Source organism: Natator depressus, chromosome 24 (assembly GCF_965152275.1).
Source record: "Natator depressus isolate rNatDep1 chromosome 24, rNatDep2.hap1, whole genome shotgun sequence".
NCBI classification, from domain to species: domain Eukaryota; kingdom Metazoa; phylum Chordata; order Testudines; family Cheloniidae; genus Natator; species Natator depressus.
The window spans coordinates 5,954,982-5,971,525 of NC_134257.1; the positions used below are offsets into that span (position 1 = coordinate 5,954,982).

Here is a 16,544-nt window from a genome sequence, read left to right on the forward strand (position 1 = left end):
CAGTGGGATGTAACTGGCCAAGGTGCAGAGCAACAGGGAATGTGGCCACCCACCCACAAGGATTGTCAGCCTAAGTGCCTTAGAAGTAGCATCCTGCAGCAGGGCTGTCTTAGTGTCCGGTACTTCTCAGGGGACATGTGAACTGCCCTGATCTGGCTCCACATAGTGTTCACCCTGAAACCTAGCGATGCCCATTCTAAAGTTAGACCTGGGTTTTAGTCCCAGCTCTGTCACCGACTCCCAGGGATACTTTGGCCAAATTCCTGCCTTTCTGTGCCTCAGTTTCCCCACCTACAAGATGAAGACACCTATTCTTGCAAAGCATTTTGAGAGTTATGAGTGGAAAATGCTACTGCAATGGTGCCAAGTAGTATCTCTTCTGGTTAAGTCTCCTTGTTAACTATTTCCCTGCCAATTATTTAAGCAAAAGCATGACAGCTATTCAAGCACTGTGGGTGGAGCTTGGCATCACGGGCGGAGCTTAGCAAGAATGCCACTTCTTCCTTCCTTCCTCTACTCAGGCTCCCCTCCTCCATACACACACTCACGCCAAGGAAGGGGAGTTTATATGTAAATTAAATGGACTAGCCTGGAACCAATTAGACATGTAAACAAAAGAGGAACTCCACACTACTCTCCTGGATGGAAGAGACCCTCCAACTATGTGTTAAGTACAGTATTGTCAGCCACAAGCGTTCCAAAATCCCCTAAAATCATCAGATTGGCATAAATACCTTACGGTTTTTAAACTACTAAATTAAGTTTGAGCATAAGCTTTCATGGGCTACAGCCCACTTCATCGGATGTATAGAATGGAACATATAGTAAGATATAGATATAGATATATATATAGACATATATAGATATATATACACACATACAGATAAGTTGGAAGTTACCATACAAACTGTGAGAGGCTAATTAGTTAAGATGAGCTATTATCAGCAGGAGAAAAAAACTTTGGTAGTGATACTCAAGATGGCCCATTTAGACAGTTGACAAGAAGGCACGAGGATACTTAACTTAAGGAAATAGATTCAATACGGGTAATGACCCAGCCACTCCCCGTCTCTCTTCAAACCCAAGCTAAGCCTACGTTGCCAAACGCTGCTGGTTTATCACAAGTTCCAAGATATTGGTATGTTTTCCCCAAAAACCTCAGCTGCTGGAGTCATGCGAGAATCTTATTAAAAAGGTATGTTTCTAGTAAGTTATAAAGAAAAGCTCAGACATGTGACCTCGTTCTCAGAAACCAGAAGACACAATTAGATATTTAAAAAAAAAAAAAACAGGATTTTTTTAAGTCAGTCATGATTTTTTGGGGGCCTGACTCAGGATTTCTGAATGCTTGGGGTTGCAGTCCGCCATGAGATTTGTGAGCCTTTGTGACCGAACTTGGGTCAGACTTTTCTTTGCAAGCATGAGGGCCAGAAACATTTAAAAAAAAAAAAGAAAGCAAGCTGTGATTTTCACTTAATCACATGACTCCAGAAGCTGCAGCTTTCGGAAACACCAAATACAGCAAGACTGCCCTTCTTTTGCCTCAGTTTCCCCCTCTATAAGCACAAGCTCAAGGTATGTCGTCGATTGGATTCCACCTGGAGGGAAGAAAAGGTGGAGAGGACAAAGAACGACCTATTATAGGAAAAGGAGGCTGCAATCATGGAGACATCTCACGGCAGAGTTACATCTCTCACTCTGGGCAGACAGCGGTGGGGAAAACGGGCTGCTTCTAGACATAGGAGAGTCTAAATCTAAGTCTCTATAAAAGAGAGATACTTATATCTGCAACAAGAAAAGGAGGACTTGTGGCACCTTAGAGACTAACAAATTTAAATTATGAGCTGGCTATGCCGTGAGCAAGTGGCAGGCTCGGGGCTGCAAAGAAGCCCAAGAAAATCTCCCTGATTTGCCAAAATATTTCCCTCTGAGAAAAAATATCCTCCGGGAATTTCTCAGCCACCACAGCGAATGCTTGCCAATCCCCTGGAGCAGGATGGGGAGGGCAGGATGGGACGAGTCAAAGCAGTTCCAGATGTGCAGTGATCTATGCCATTGCTTGCTGGGGGGCATAGGGGAGAAGGCCAACCTGCTGCTCAGAGATGAGAGGAGCTGGTGGGACATTTCCCCCACTCTCCCCCACAAAGAAATCCAGATGTAATTTTAATGAAAAGCTGTTTTTCATCAACATTTTATAAAAAGCCACTGAAACGTTTGTCTGAGTTTTGATTTTCCAACGTCACCTCCCAAATGTTTCAGATTCTGCTTTTGCTTTTTCCTCCCCCCCCCCCCCCAAAAAAAAAAAAAAAAACCTAAAAAGGCAACCAACAAAACATCAAGTTGTTCCTGGGGAAATTCTGATTAAAGAAAGAAAGTAAAATAAAATAAAAGTTTCTTCCACTTTTCCACACAAAGCCAGGGCATTTTCCAGCTGGTTTTCACTGCGCTCAGTCTGCCCAGCTCCTGCCCAGCTCAGAGCAATGAAGATGTCCCAGTGCTTCGAGGCTACAGCTGACTGCAGAGTCGCGGCTTGAGTAGTCATACCTGAGCTAGTGCTGATCTAGCTAGCTCCGGGACTGCTAGCAGGGAAGCCGTGTTTTTAGCACAGGCCAGCCGTGTGAGAGATCACCCTGGGATCCAGCCAGTCTGTCCGGCCCATGCTGCCACCACGACGTCATTGCTATGGGCACCTTAGCTAGCCTGATTAAAGCTAGCGGGGGCCCATGTACCCCCTGACTTCAGTGCAGAAATACCCTGAGAGAGAAGGTCAGTCTGGCAGCATGGAAAGCTCCCGAGTGTCGGGAACAGCATTTGGGTCCGGTCTCCAGCTTTTGAATTTGGGAGAGGAGGGTTCAAACCTCCAAGCTCCTCTGGAATTGCTAAGTTTGGGATCTGTCTGAAGCTGTAGCTCAGGGCTCCCAGCAGTCCAATCAGACTCTGGGGCCCAGGCTGGCCTAAAAGGGCCAGGACTTTCCAAAAAAAGGGCCAGCGTCACCTGGTCTCAAGAGCTACTACAGCTTGGTGGGGAGCCCCAAGGAGCCAGGGGAAAGGCAGGGCAAGCTGCTCCCCTATTCCTCCCCTCTGCTCTCCCCTGCTAAAACACTGTGCAGATTCCTGCAGAGTCTCTTGGGAATTGCTCCAAGACCACAGGAGCTGGCAGACTGGATCAGACCCAAGGTCCATTGGCTCCAGTGGCCTGTCGCTGACAGTCAGCAGCTGCTTCAGAGGAAGGTGTGAGAACCCCACAGAAGGCAGATGTGGGCTAATCTCACTCAGTAGGAGATGGGCTGAAGCCCAGAAGCATGTGATTCAAAATCCCTTCCATCCATGAGTTAGCATCAGTCACAGCAACCATTCTTGTTATCCATATAAGTGTCCAATCCCTTTTTTAATCTTGTGAAGTCCTTATCCTTGATAGCACCCTGTGGCAATGAGTTCCACAGTCTAATCGCACCCTTTATGGGTTTGAATTTGCTACCTTTCATTTCCAGTGAATGTCCGTTCGTTCTCCAAGACAGGAAGAACAGAGTCTAGCGAAGCTAGCTCAGGAACTTTGATTTGCTAATTGATAGACTTATGCCCCCACTTATCCATCTCCTTTTTAAGGTAACAATCCCAATCTTTCCAGTTTCTTAACAGGAGAGGTTTTGCAGATCTGAAGAAGAGTTCTGTGTAGCTCGAAAGCTCGTCTCTTTCACCCACAGAAGTTGGTCCAATAAAAGATATTACCCCGCCCACCCTGTCTCCTTAATAAACTTTGTCATCTGCAAGATTTTCTTCCTCATGTCTGACCCCTTCTTTTCCAGATCAGCCGATATATTTAATGCTGGACCTCAAATGGAGCCACGAGATGCTACCTTGTTAACTTTTTGCCATGATTACAATTCGCCATTTATTCCTAATCTGTTTCTTGTCTTCCAGCCAGTTTTTGATCCATGACAAAACTTCCCCTCTTATCCCATGACGACTTCGTTTCTTGAGTAACTTCTTGTCAAAGGTCTTTGGAGTCATGCCACTCTGTTCTCCTTTATCCATTTGACTGCGACATTCAAAAAACTCTAGTAGATTAGAGACACACGGTTTTCCTTTGCGTGCTGACCTGATCGTCTCGTGCTCTTCCAGGAGCTTTATTCTATGTAACTGTTCCAACCAATTTCCTAGGTACAGCTGTTTAGATTCCTGGTCTGTAATTCCCTGGATCTCCCCTAGACCCTCCTTCCAATAAAGGTAAAACATTTGCTAGCCTTCCAACCTCCAGTATAGCAGCTGTTTTTAAAATATGGCGTATTTCTCGCCAGCAGCTCAGCCACTGCACACTTGAGCTCCTTCTGAGCTCTGGGACAGAGACCATCCGGGCCCGGGACTCATTGCTTCCTGAAGTTATCAGTTCATTCCAGCACCTCTGTCTCAGATGGAACTGATGCAAAGGGTCCTGGAGGCACATTGGAAGAGCAGCTACCCGTGGCAGAACGGGAGGATGGCCGCGTTGGGAGCTTCTGGGATAGCTGCTTGAGTAAGAGTTTATCCAGTGGTTGGAGCAAGGAGCCTGGACTCCTGGGTTCCAATCCCAGATTGGGCTCTGCAGCGGGGTGGCATGTTGGACAAGTTGCTACCCCTCTCCCTGCTCCACTTGCCCTGTCCGATTCCCCAGGGCAGAGCCTGGCCGCAGATACGGGGACAAACAGCTCACAACAGATCATCCTCCAATGCTAGTGGGCTACGTGCCAGCCCTGCGCCCACTGACCCGCAGCCCCTCAGGGCTTCACTGACAGCAGCCAGCCGGGCCCCCCTTCTCCTCCCCCAGGGGCACAGAGAGGCCAGCTGCAGAAGCGAGCAACGTGCCCCGTTTCACCAGGTCATGAAAAAAACAGGAGGAGTCCAGGATTGCAGGGCAGGCTGCTGGGGGAACTGCCCGTAGGGAGCGTCTTCTGTCCTCAGCCCAAGGACATAAGGAACCTCATCACTTCGCCTGGGCAGCATCTGTCAGATGGACGTTGGGACAAGAGCCCCGAATCATACGTCCCAGCATGCCCGGCCCCACATGGCGCTTCCCCACCCCAGCTCCTGGGCCCTGATGCTGAGCAGCATGCTCTGGCAGCGGGTAGTAGCTGAAGGATGCCACTGAGTGCCCTTGGGTTGCCTACCCTCCCTCGCCACTGCCTGGGCCAGCACCCAGGGGACCGGGGCTCCCCCCCGCCCCGTTCGTGGTGATGAGCACGGTACCCACGTACAGCAGCGAAGGCCCTCAAAGCACCTCCCCCAGCCTGCTCGCGAGGTGGGCATCGCTGTCCCGGACGGGGGAGGAAATGACTCAGCAAGGGTCACACAGCGAGTCGGTGGGAGAGCTGGGAAAAGACTCCAGGAGTCCCGCTTCCCATCAGCTCCGACTACGAGACCCCACTCCCTTCCCGAGCCAACCGCAGAACCCAGCCGTCTCATCTCCCACGCCTGTCCCGCCCCGCTGTAACCATTGGGCCCCACTCCCCACCCAGAGCCGGGACAGAACTCAGGAGTCCTACATCCCAGCCCCGTGCTGCCGCTCAGATGCAGCTAGGAGGGAGCCGCAGCCTCTGGGGGAACGTGGCTCTGCCTGATTCCAGCTGAACCCAGGAATCCGAGAGCATCTGATGAAGCTCCGAGCCGGTTCTTTAACCCCTGACACTTCGCTCACGATGGAAATACACCAACTCCCCCAAGCTCTAGCCACAAGCTCCTCCCTGCCCCACTCCCGCCCCCTTCCCTCCCCCCCCCCCCCGACAGCGACAGCAGGCTCCAGCCAGCGCTGGGCGTGCAGCCCCCGGCAGAGCCTGCATGGTGCCCATATGGGGCCCGCACATTGCAAAGCCAGCTGTGCCGGCGTTTCCGTGACACGCTTTTCCTCTGCAGCTCCCTGGTCTGACTCTGCACAGAAACGTTTGCCCGGGGAATGCTGCGGCGGCACCCTCTCCCCTCCCCCAGACCACGTGCAGCCTCTAGAAAGCAGAGCAATCGACGCTTAGCCCAGGAGAGCGAGACTGGCCTTGTGGTTAAGACACGGGGCTGGGGCTCTGGAGAGCTGGTTCTGCCACCGAGTCCCTGTGTGATGTGGGGCAGCTCACTCCATGTCTGGGCCTCAGTTTCCCTCTTCTATAGGAGTGGGGGAATCCCAGCCTCCTCCCCCTGACCTTTCTAGACTGTATGTTCCCAGGGGTCAGAGACCGTCTATGGATTTGCACCCAGTACGACGGAATCCGCATCCCAGCTGAGTGTCTGGTTGCAACTGTAAGACAAAGAACCCAGCGTCCGCGCTCACCCGCTCCCAGAATCCGGGGGTGCAGGCTCTCACCCGCCCACAGATTGGCTCCAACCCCGTCCTTGCTCGGGAGCAGGGGGGTAAGTAGACCTACCCCAACTCGTTGTGCACCGCGCCCTGGGTTCAGCTCTGGGTGTGGCACGCCGGACGCGACGTCGGAACGATTCCGGTGCTGCCAGTCAGAGGCGTGGAGTTGAGGCGATTCTACAAAACCCAGGTACAACGCTGCAGATTCCTAAGCACCGTCCCTGCACCCAGGTACGGACACCGAGCCCTGGTCCTTCTCAGGCCCCGAGCACACAAGCGCTTTGGGGGAAGTAAAGGCAGCAGCGCAGTTCTTTTTACACTGCAGTCGCCCCCCCCCCGTGGCACCAATTGGTTTTTGGACCCAGTCGTGCTAAGCGCTGTACAAACCCAGAGCAAGATGGTCCCTTCCCCAGAGGGCTTTCTACCACCAGTGTCGATAGGACAGTGGTGTGTTAGCCACCAGGTGGTGTGTGGACCTGCTCTGAGCAGAGTCAGGCAGGGTACTTAACCCCTGGAGCCATCTATCCTATTCTGCCACCTGTGCTACGGGCTGTGAAGTGACACCAGAAAGTGCAAGGGTGAGAAGTTTTCCAGGAGAGAGGCGGGTGTCAACATCCCCCTAACAAGACCATTATCTACAGCAAAGCTTCATTTTAGAACAAGTATTCCATGTTTTCCATCTCACCTGGACCCCCCATTTCCCATACTTGGGCCCCCCCTCCGTGCCATGGATCCAACCAGGCATCCACATACACTTAGCAACACGGGAAGGGCCGGGGGGTGTCAATCCCTGACACCCGGTTGCGATCCCCCCAGCTGAGAATGCAGAGGGAGCACATCAGTATGCAGAGGGACCATCCAGGGCTCTCTCTCTGCTTCGTGTCAGCCAGGGCTTCATTGGGAGCAGATGCACTAGAGCTGTGACACGTTTCCTCGGCGGGTTTATACAGACCAGCAATCAACGGTCTACAGACGACACGAATCGCCCACCCGGCGCCAATTTCCCACTCCTCCAGGTTGTCCACCCGACGAGGCAGATTCTCTCTCCCACTCAACGGCTTCTGCATTTGAAGTATCGCGTGCACGCCCATGGAGCCCGGAGCCCGGGCGAGTCTCCCCTGGCACTCGGAGAGCCACGTTATCCCTTACCCACAAAAACCCGGCACTTTCCTCCAGCCCGGCAGCAACGCACCAGAAAAACTAGAGCAATGTTTGCATTCCAACCCACGGTTAACTCCTCAAAGCCCACGGTCTGGGCAGCTGGGACATCCCAGGCTAGCCAGGGCACAAGACGAGGGCTCTACGGCTTAATTTCGCCTGCACCAGTGGGCACTGATTAGAAGGGAAAACTGCCAAAGACACAATGGGCATTAGGTGGCCAGTTAGGCTGGCCACTGGGTGCCCACTGGTGACTTGGAAAATCTCTCCTGGTGAAGTAAGACTCAAGTCAGTCCTGGATTTCACAGTCCTGCTGGGGTTTGTTTTTCCTCCCTTTTTATATAAAGAAATTAAGAACCAGCTTCTTTACCTCTAAGCAGCAGCAGACTGCAGAGGACACAGAGACGGCCGTATGGTTCCATAGCACCAGTTAGAGTCCGGCCGGAGCGTTTGTTCCGGGAGAGCGGAGAGCCAAACTGGGCATGGTGCGAGCGTATGTGAGCGCCGCTCACTCCCTCTGCCTCAAAGGTTACTCTGTCTTCGGCTGCTTTATTACACGCCGCCACTCAGAGTTTTTCCTCCTTCATCTCCCAGACATTTCAATTGGCTGCTAAAAATAAATGGCAGGGGAGGGATTTTCTTATTTTTTTAAAAAAAATCCAAAATAGCAGAAACAATGAAGGAGCCGGGAGGGGCGGGTGGGGGGTGGGAAATAGCCAACTAGAAACCACCCAGCAACAGATGCAGGGAGCAAGTTGGGGAAAGCGAGATTTTGTAGCCCAGCTTTTTGAGGCTCTCTTTTCACAAAGCCTGCTCTGAGTGTTTGCACGAAGTACCCGTGGAAAGCGTGCAAAGATACTCCCCCCGGACCCTACCCTGGATTCCCCCCGCACACATGCAAAAATACAGGAATGGATGAGTCAAATACTCCTGTACATTTGCACTTTTTTGTATCCTCTTCCAAACACATGGGACTTCTTATTAGGCCATTCCTGTATTTTTGCCCTCAGAACCAGGACCGAGTGTGCAGAAAAGTGCAAACACCTCGCAGTGGTGTTTGGGTTTTTTAACCTAATCCATTCTTGCATCTTTGCACACCCTAAAGAAAAAGCGGAATAAATTTTGCTGCTCTTTTGGCACGCTTGTTAACCCTCCCGTCCACACTTCCTTCAAAGGTTTGGGTCTTGAACCATTTCAAAGTAACACTGAAGTCCCCCCGCCCCACCCATTAGTATCCTTATGGTTTGTAGGCGTCTGTATTGTGTGTGGGGTGCATTCTAGAGAAATGTCCCATATTTCCACGCCTCCATCCCTTAGCGACTTTGCCCCCAGCCAAGGCAGGGCTGGAAGTGACAGGGACCATGAATTCAGCCCCTGTTCAGCCCCCGCCCCCTGGTTTTCCACTTAACCTCACTTGCACACAGTGTCTGTGATTCAACAGAGAACGTACCAAGAGGAATCGCAATGATGCAGGGAGCAGCCAGCCAGCCAGCCAGAGCACATAACATTTCATAATTACTAGCTAGGCACCGCTGGCTCGGAGGGGTGAGCCAGTGCTGGTCTAACCTTCGGCCAGCAGGGGGTGCTGCAGTGTCACCTTTGACATGAGCATCACATTTCCAGGACCTGATTCTTTGAAGTCACTTTCCATTGATTTCCATCAAGGATTCTGGATCAGGCCCCACTACCCATAGCTAGCTGGGGACGCTTGGGATCGCATGCCAGATCAGACACAAAAGCGCAGGACGTGGGCAATAGTTTTCCAACCCCTCCAACTAGAACTTAAAGTTCTCTGTCCAGAGCAGGAGAGACGGGTACTCCGGTATGCACCCCGCTGATGCAGACAGGGTTAGAACAGAGGCCCTGGCACCTCATCGACACATGGCACTTTTAACCCCTCCGCTCCCTAGTGGGGCTGCAGGGGTGGCCACAACTGGAAGCGTGGTGGCTACTGCCTTGGTCACAACCCAGGATTGAACCACTGACTTCTAGAGCTAAGAGCAGCTGCTGCTATAGCTTGAGCTATAGGACTGAGCCCTCAAGTTGGGAGTACTAACAGGTCGATCAGGGGGACAGGGACACCAACACCCTGGACGGAGGTTTACAGACACTGTGGCCCAGCCAGGGTTGAGACCCCTCAAAGCAAGAGGCCTCGTATTTAACCCAGTCCCCCTCTCCCCTCTTCACCGTTAAGAGAATTGCAGTTGGGGCTTTAAACGTACCTCCTGGTGTCTTGATATTTAAGTTCCCATAATGTCCCGGGATGCCGGACCGCTCCCAGCTCCAATTCTCCAAAGCCTCAGCCTGGTTCTTGATCCCTGTCTTGGCCACTCACCCAGGGCCTGGTAAGTGGCCGCATCTCTCTGATGGAAATCCTTGCTATTGGGTTGCCCTGGAGATGGAAATTCTTTGGTGGTAAGAAATTAGAAGGTCTGGATGGAAAACAGCTACAGAAAAAGCACATGACAGCTCCCCAAGCCCTGAATGAGGGCTGACACAGACACACATGTGCGGGGGCCAGGGAGGGGCAACTGATCATCGAGCAGCATCAGGCTTCAGAGGTTTCATCCCACCCCTGCCAGCTTTTAAAACACAGCTCAACACGGGCATTCCCGTCCCCCCACAGGTAACCTGACTGGAATGGCTCATCCTGTATAATGCCAGCCTGGACCCTCTATTCCACAATAAAGAGTGACTTGATTCCTGGATTACTCTGTTTTAGAAATGCACTAATCCTTCCTGAACAGTGCGATTTATTCTGGAATAGAGAGTCCCCAGGAGGAACGGTTCTGGAATAGCTTTTCTGGTCAATTTCCACATGTACACGAGCCCCGGACAAAATGTGGTGTGTTTTTAAACAGGTCAAAATCTTAAAAGCTTGTCTTTACTAGGGGAGAAAAGGTAGGCTCTGAACTCGAGCTAACACGACGTAAAACCCTAGTGAAGACAAGACCGGCTGGAGGTTTTCACGTGTGCAAGCAGGTGGAGGTAAAGATTACGGGGGATCTGGGGTTTATCTCGACCTGCCAACACATGTTAACAATGACAAACTCCCTCCTCTTCACTGGGGTTTTAACATGGGTTGGAAGTGCTCTTTTTTCCCTAGTGTAGACGCGGCCGTAGGGTTTGTCTATGCTAGAGACCTTTTACCCTCGGCAGAGCCCTTGTAGAGCCAAAAGCTGCAGAGCGTCCACACTCGCCTTCACAAGCATTAGCCACCTTGAAAGAGGCCGTCAATTAACTTGAGGCAAGAATCTAGTGCAAATAAACGCTAACGGAAGTCCCTGCGGGCACCAAGAGCAGTGACAAGTGAGGGAGACAGGCATGGTGGAGGGGCTTAGTGTATAGCAATGCAAGTCAGGACTCCTGGGTCCCCTTGTCACCTCTGCTATTGACCTGTTGGGTGAGCCGTTTCCCCTGCGCTGGGCCTTAGTTTCCCGCCTCGAGGAGGGGGCTGCTGAGAATACAAACCCTTCTTTTTCTGGAGCGCTCAGAGCTCTTCAGATGAGGACGGATAAGAATTAATGAGCAAACTCTGCTCTTGGCAGGCAGCCCTGTAGTGAGGACTGGGTGGCGTTACCCATAATGCTCTGGGGACAGGAGGGACATACATTCGACAGCACCTTTCAGCAGAGCATCACACATCATTAACGAATGTCTCGTAATACCACCCCCCCATGAGCCATTTATTGTTACCTCCAGTTTACAGCTGGGAACCTGGGGCAGAGATGAAGGGACCTGCCTAAGATAATACAGGGAATCTGAGCCAGGAATAGAACCCAGGAGTCCTATCTCCCACCCCTCCTCGAGCTGGGGCTAGAACCAGGGGTTTGGGGTTTGGAACGGGTCCCGTATCAGGAGAGATTAAAGAGGCTAGGACTTTTCAGCTTGGAAAAGAGGAGACGAAGGGGGGATAGGCTAGAGGTCTATAAAATCGTGAGTGGTGTGGAGAAAGCGAATAAGGAAAAGTTATTTACTTGTTCCCATAATAGAAGAACTAGGGGCCACCCAATGAAATTAATGGGCAGCAGGTTTAAAACAAATAAAAGGAAGTTCTTCTTCACTCAGCGCACAGTCAACCTGTGGAACTCCTTGCCTGAGGAGGTTGTGAAGGCTAGGACTATAACAGGGTTTAAAAGAGAACTGGATAAATTCATGGAGGTTAAGTCCATTAATGGCTATTAGCCGGGATGGGTAAGGAAGGGTGTCCCTAGCCTCTGTTTGTCAGAGGGTGGAGATGGATGTCGGGAGAGAGATCACTTGATCAGTACCTGTTAGGTTCACTCCGTCTGGGGCACCTGGCATTGGCCACTGTCGGAAGAAAGGACGCTGGGCTGGATGGACCTTTGGTCTGACCCAGTCTGGCCGTTCTTACATTCTTAACCCAGGAGTCCTGACTCCCAGCCACGTCCCTTCCCTTCCCTTCCCTTCCAACCCACTTGACCCCACTGCCCTCCCAGAGCTGGGGCTAGACCCAGGCATCCCCCCTCCAACAGCCACACGTGGTCCAGCCCCTGAATGAAGCCTGGCCGGTGTTAGGGGGAGGCACATGCAGCCTGACACCTGCTGCGACTCCTGGCGCTGTAAGGTCAGTTCAGGACCACGGTAGCTTTAAAGGGTGGAACTAGAGGCTGCCTCTTCCCCAACGGGGAATCAAAGCCAGCAGCCCTGGGATCCTCCCTCCTGGGCTGCTACCAGCACTGGCCAGCCGAGTGCAGGGCCAGGCAGGACGCTGAGCAAGTGGCGGGAGGCGTCTGGGCTGCTGACTTGACCGGGGTTTGTAGGCAGTGCCTGCCTCTGGGGATTTCTCTGTGGGGCGCCGTACTCCTTCCAGTACCCCTCGAGCAGAGACAGCCCCAGAATCATACTGTACCCCAGATCCTGGGACAGACCTGGGGAAACCAGACCTATGCAGCCACTTATCAACTGGATGATGAGAGCCAGCCCCGCCCTGCCCCTGCCAAAACGCCAAGCCGAGTTGATTAGCTTGGAAGGTCTATGGGCAGGGACCATCGTTTTCTTCTGTTTGTACAGCACCTAGCATGCCGGCGTCCTACTTGCTATGATAATATACACAAAACAGCAGCCACTGATCTTAAAAAGGCAAGGCCCTGGCTGTGCTGTGTGGGCAGCAGAGATCCCACAGGGCACTTTGCCTAAGGATACAGGTGGAGAGTGCCCCCCTCCCACCCTCCAGATTTCTCCTCTGTGGCACAATTGTGCAGCGTGCTATAGCTAAGTGAGTCTCCACCCCAGAGCTACCTGCATTTCCGCAGAGGTATGTTGCCTAGTAAAAGAGTCTGTGGCCTTCTACAGCAGCCCTGTGTGATAAGGGGGGGCCCAGGGGTGCAGCGGAGAGAGACGGAGCCTGCGTCATGCCATTTGGAATGAGGGGAAGGAGTTCAGCGATGGGCGTTTGCGCTGATCGGTCACGTCGATCACATCCTGGCCCTGCCGCCGCCGCCCCCTGCCCCAGGGCCTCCTCATGGGAGCAGATCCCCCCCACAAGCAAGATTAAAAATTTAGATTCAGTTTCTTAGCTGCCCCCAAAATCAACCTACTCCCAATCTGCAGAAGAGGGGGGTTTGGTTGTGCCACCTGCTGGCCACACCAGATACTGCAGCCTGAGTTTAACCAGCAGGACCATTTCCCCCTACACGGGGCCTGTCCTGCTAAAGGCAGAGAGTGGGAGCTGCAGGGGGGCAGGGCCGCATGCAGCACCCTCTGCCAAAAGCCCTCAGGTTGTCACCCTGTCCAGCTGTGCACAATGACTCCCTTCAGGATCCAAGTCAGCCGTCATCTGCCATTAAATAGGCATTCAGGGTAGAGGCCAAGAGCGCATTCGGTGCCAGATCCCACTGACGTTCAGTAAAATAGAGGCGCCTAGCGCCCAAGCCCCTTCAAAAATCCCAGCTCACTCCGCTGAGAACCCCGAGAGCGCACGACTACACTCGCCTGCAGGCGGCTGTGCTGTGGTAGAGACGAGCGCCGTCGGAAATCAGAGATCACCGATGAGTCACTTGACAAACGCAGCCCCGGAACGTCAGCCAGAGCCTCAAACTCGACGGGCCTGGGCCTTACTCTCAGGGGACAGACAGAGGAGGGAGAAAAGATACAAGAGGGAAAATTATATCCACCCAGCCTCCTGCTTCAGGGCACAAACCAAGCAGCAGATTGGGGGTGGGGGGTGGGGGGGGAGGAAATGCCCTCTCGCCACGGGCTAGTCTTGCACCAGCAAGTGCATTGCCAAGGATTTTCCCGAACCCTAGGCCCGCTGGCAGATGCACATGGGCTCAAGCAGTATTTAAGTGCTCCGGGGGAAAAGTGAGGTTGTCTGCGTGTGGGTGTGTGTGTGTGTGGGGGGGGAAATCAATCATAATCTAAGAGCAGCAGCTTTATAAGACAGTGCTTAAAGTGCACCTGCTGAGACCTGGCTTGACACCCCCTTCTACCTCCCCCACCCAGCACTGGGCTAGGGGCTTACTCCCTGGAGTCGCAGACAGGTGCAAGCGTCTCCATGAGCAGAGAATCTGGACTGCAAATGAGCCATTGGGATTGTTCCAGGGTGGCTGCTTCCTCTCTTCCTATTGGAGTAGGGGAGGATTTCCCTGTTTGGGGTGGGGTGGGGGGGGGCACGGAAGAGGACCCTACAGAGACAGTAAAGTGGTAGCACAGGGGATCACATATGTATACAGAGGCGTGGGAGGGAGGACGACTTTCTGCAAGAGAACAGCAGCATTGCAGCTGGAGGGAGACTCCACGCCCTTTGTTTCAGGGAGGCCTGGATTCTGGCTGCCCCTACAGCCCCGCACTTCGCTCCCCTCCAGTCCATTCCAACCCTTCCTGCTGGAGTTATGTTCCCCCCTTCTCCGTCCCCAGCCCTGCTTGGCTTTTAGCCCACTGCAGCTTGGTGCAGGGGAGTGGTGCGATATTGCCCCCTAGTGGCGGACTGGAGCCTGCGGTAACAGCTACTGCTCGGCCCCCAGGAGGGCTGGGGGTTATTTTCCCAACGTGTGAAGAAGGGAGGTTTTTTCCCAGCCAAGCCAGCATCCTGCTTGGAACAGACACCTGGGTAAACAGGGTCCCAAGCCAGACAAGGCGGCTCACCCACTCCCTGCAAACCCAGCACTGAACCAGTCTGTTCCAGCGGCACGCACGCACAGGGGGCAGACAGGCTGCTACTTTGAGGGGTCGGCCTAGGTCGAGCGGCCCCCCTGCCCCATCTGGCTCCCTCTCTCCACCACATCCCACGTGGCACCAACTTCCTCTCCGGTTCCACCCTCCCTGAAAACCACTAAGCGCAGGGTACTGCCCGCCTGGCTCTGCAGGCAAACTCTCGCCACCCTGGGGCTGGCGAGTCGGGCAGCAGGAAGGGATCAGCCGCTGGAACACTGACCCTTTACTTAGCGCTACCGCCCCCGCATGACCTGTGCGGGCTGAGAGGGAATTTCTCCCATCCCCACATTCGCCTGCAGCGTTGCATAGACAACGGATTAACACACGCTCCTATCGTAGGACTGGAAGGGACCTGGAGAGGTCACCTGGGCCAGTCTCCTGCATCTCCCTATATATGCCCCCTCCATCCAGGTCTTCATCCCCACCCCTCACCTGTACAGCACTGCCCCGGTGAGACAGGGCCCTGTATGTCACGCATCTCCCCCAAACAAGTGCACAGGGCTTGTACCACCACCCCTCTCGCACTCGCGCACACACACACACACACACTTTGCCTCCAGCTCACTTAAGGCCGTTTGAAAGCGTCCCACCTAAAAACCACTGTGCGGCCACGCTAGGAAAGACACCACTCTTTTATTAAATATAAAGTGTCAGCAACATGCTGTACGTTACTTCTCAAAGGCTCCTGCGGGGAGCCCTGCCCAGAGCCCTGTCGTCCTTTTGAGACCTTTACACTGAAAAAACAAAAACCCACAACGACGTCGTTTTAAAGAAGGTGCATTTACGCGGGGGAGAAAGTATCTGAAGTCAGAGCCAGCATGAATTCGGGGGCAGCTGGTTCGAAATACTAGCACCTTATATACATTTGTTCTCACAAGTAGTTATTTCGCCCTCCCCCCCAGCACCCTGCAAAAAAAAAAAATCTGTAAAAGTGGGGAAACAGAAGCAGCCAGAGAGGATCAGACCCACAAGCAGAACTCTGGAGCTGGGCTTCCTGCTCTAGACAGGGCAAGTTCTTGTAGGGAGGCCAGCCCCTAAGGAAGTCAATGAGGGGGGCGGAAATAGAAGCTCGATTTCAGATGTCTGAGTGTAACTTGGAAGAGATACCCCCGCCTCCACCATAGGATCAGAACGGACTTCCCTGCCATATTCCCAGCGAATGCTAAGTGCATGGGCAACCCCGACAAGAACTGCCAGTAGCCCCATTCGTCTGGGTCCCTTGCCCCACATTTCAGCAGGCCTGGCCTATCATCTCAGGAGCTTAGTAATGCAGGCCAGTTGGAGATCCCAGAAACGGATCACGCTAAGGCAGGGGTGGGCAAACGACAGCCCCTCAGGGCTTTGGAGCTGGCCCGCGGGATTGCCCCCCATGGTGGCGCAGGCCCTGCACCGCTCTCCAAAGCGCCGGGCACCACGCCCTGGGGAGGAGGGGGCGGGGGGCACAGAGGGATCCGTGCATTGCCCTTACCTCCAGGCACCACCCCCGTAGCTCCCATTGGCCGGGAACAGGGAACCGCAGCCAATGGGAGCTTCAGGGGAGGTACCTGGAGGCGTGGCAAGAGCAGCGCATGCAGCCCTGTGGCCCCCCCCAAGGGGCAGTGCAGGGACATGGTGCCAGCTGCTTCCCGGAGCAGCATGGCATGGGGCCAGGGAAGGCAGGCAGGGAGCTGCCACCCCAGAGCCGCTTTAGGTAAGTGGCGCCAGGCCAGATCCAGAACCCCTCCTGCACCGCACCCCCCAACTCCCTGCCCTGAGCCCCCTGCCTGCACTGTGCACCCCCACCCCCCTGCCCTGAGCCCCCTTCTGCACCCCACACCCCTTCTGCACCCAACCCCCTGCCCTGAGCCCCCACCACACCCCGCGCCCCTCCTGCACCCCAACCCCCTGCCCT

At 53.7% G+C, this 16,544-nt stretch overlaps 1 protein-coding gene across 7 annotated transcripts in view; it reads right to left on the bottom strand.

The window, feature by feature from the left end:
• The window catches only part of ITGA10 (integrin subunit alpha 10), a 61,568-nt gene that overhangs the window by 42,552 nt on the left and 2,472 nt on the right, over positions 1 to 16,544 (bottom strand). For 2 of the 7 annotated variants that reach the window (XM_074938943.1, XM_074938942.1), the window contains exons 2-5: positions 13,433 to 13,559; positions 9,700 to 9,869; positions 7,848 to 8,087; positions 6,387 to 6,496 (exon numbers count right to left, since the gene is read on the bottom strand). The exons of 1 other annotated variant lie outside the window; for it this stretch is intronic. In XM_074938943.1, the coding sequence (XP_074795044.1) occupies positions 6,387 to 6,496; positions 7,848 to 7,899 (162 nt within the window). In that variant the 5' untranslated portion in view covers positions 7,900 to 8,087; positions 9,700 to 9,869; positions 13,433 to 13,559. Of the gene's footprint in view, positions 1 to 6,386; positions 6,497 to 7,847; positions 8,088 to 9,699; positions 9,870 to 13,432; positions 13,560 to 16,544 lie in introns of those variants that run through there. 4 more of the 7 variants (XM_074938944.1, XM_074938946.1, XM_074938945.1 and 1 more) reach the window with 4 other exon arrangements.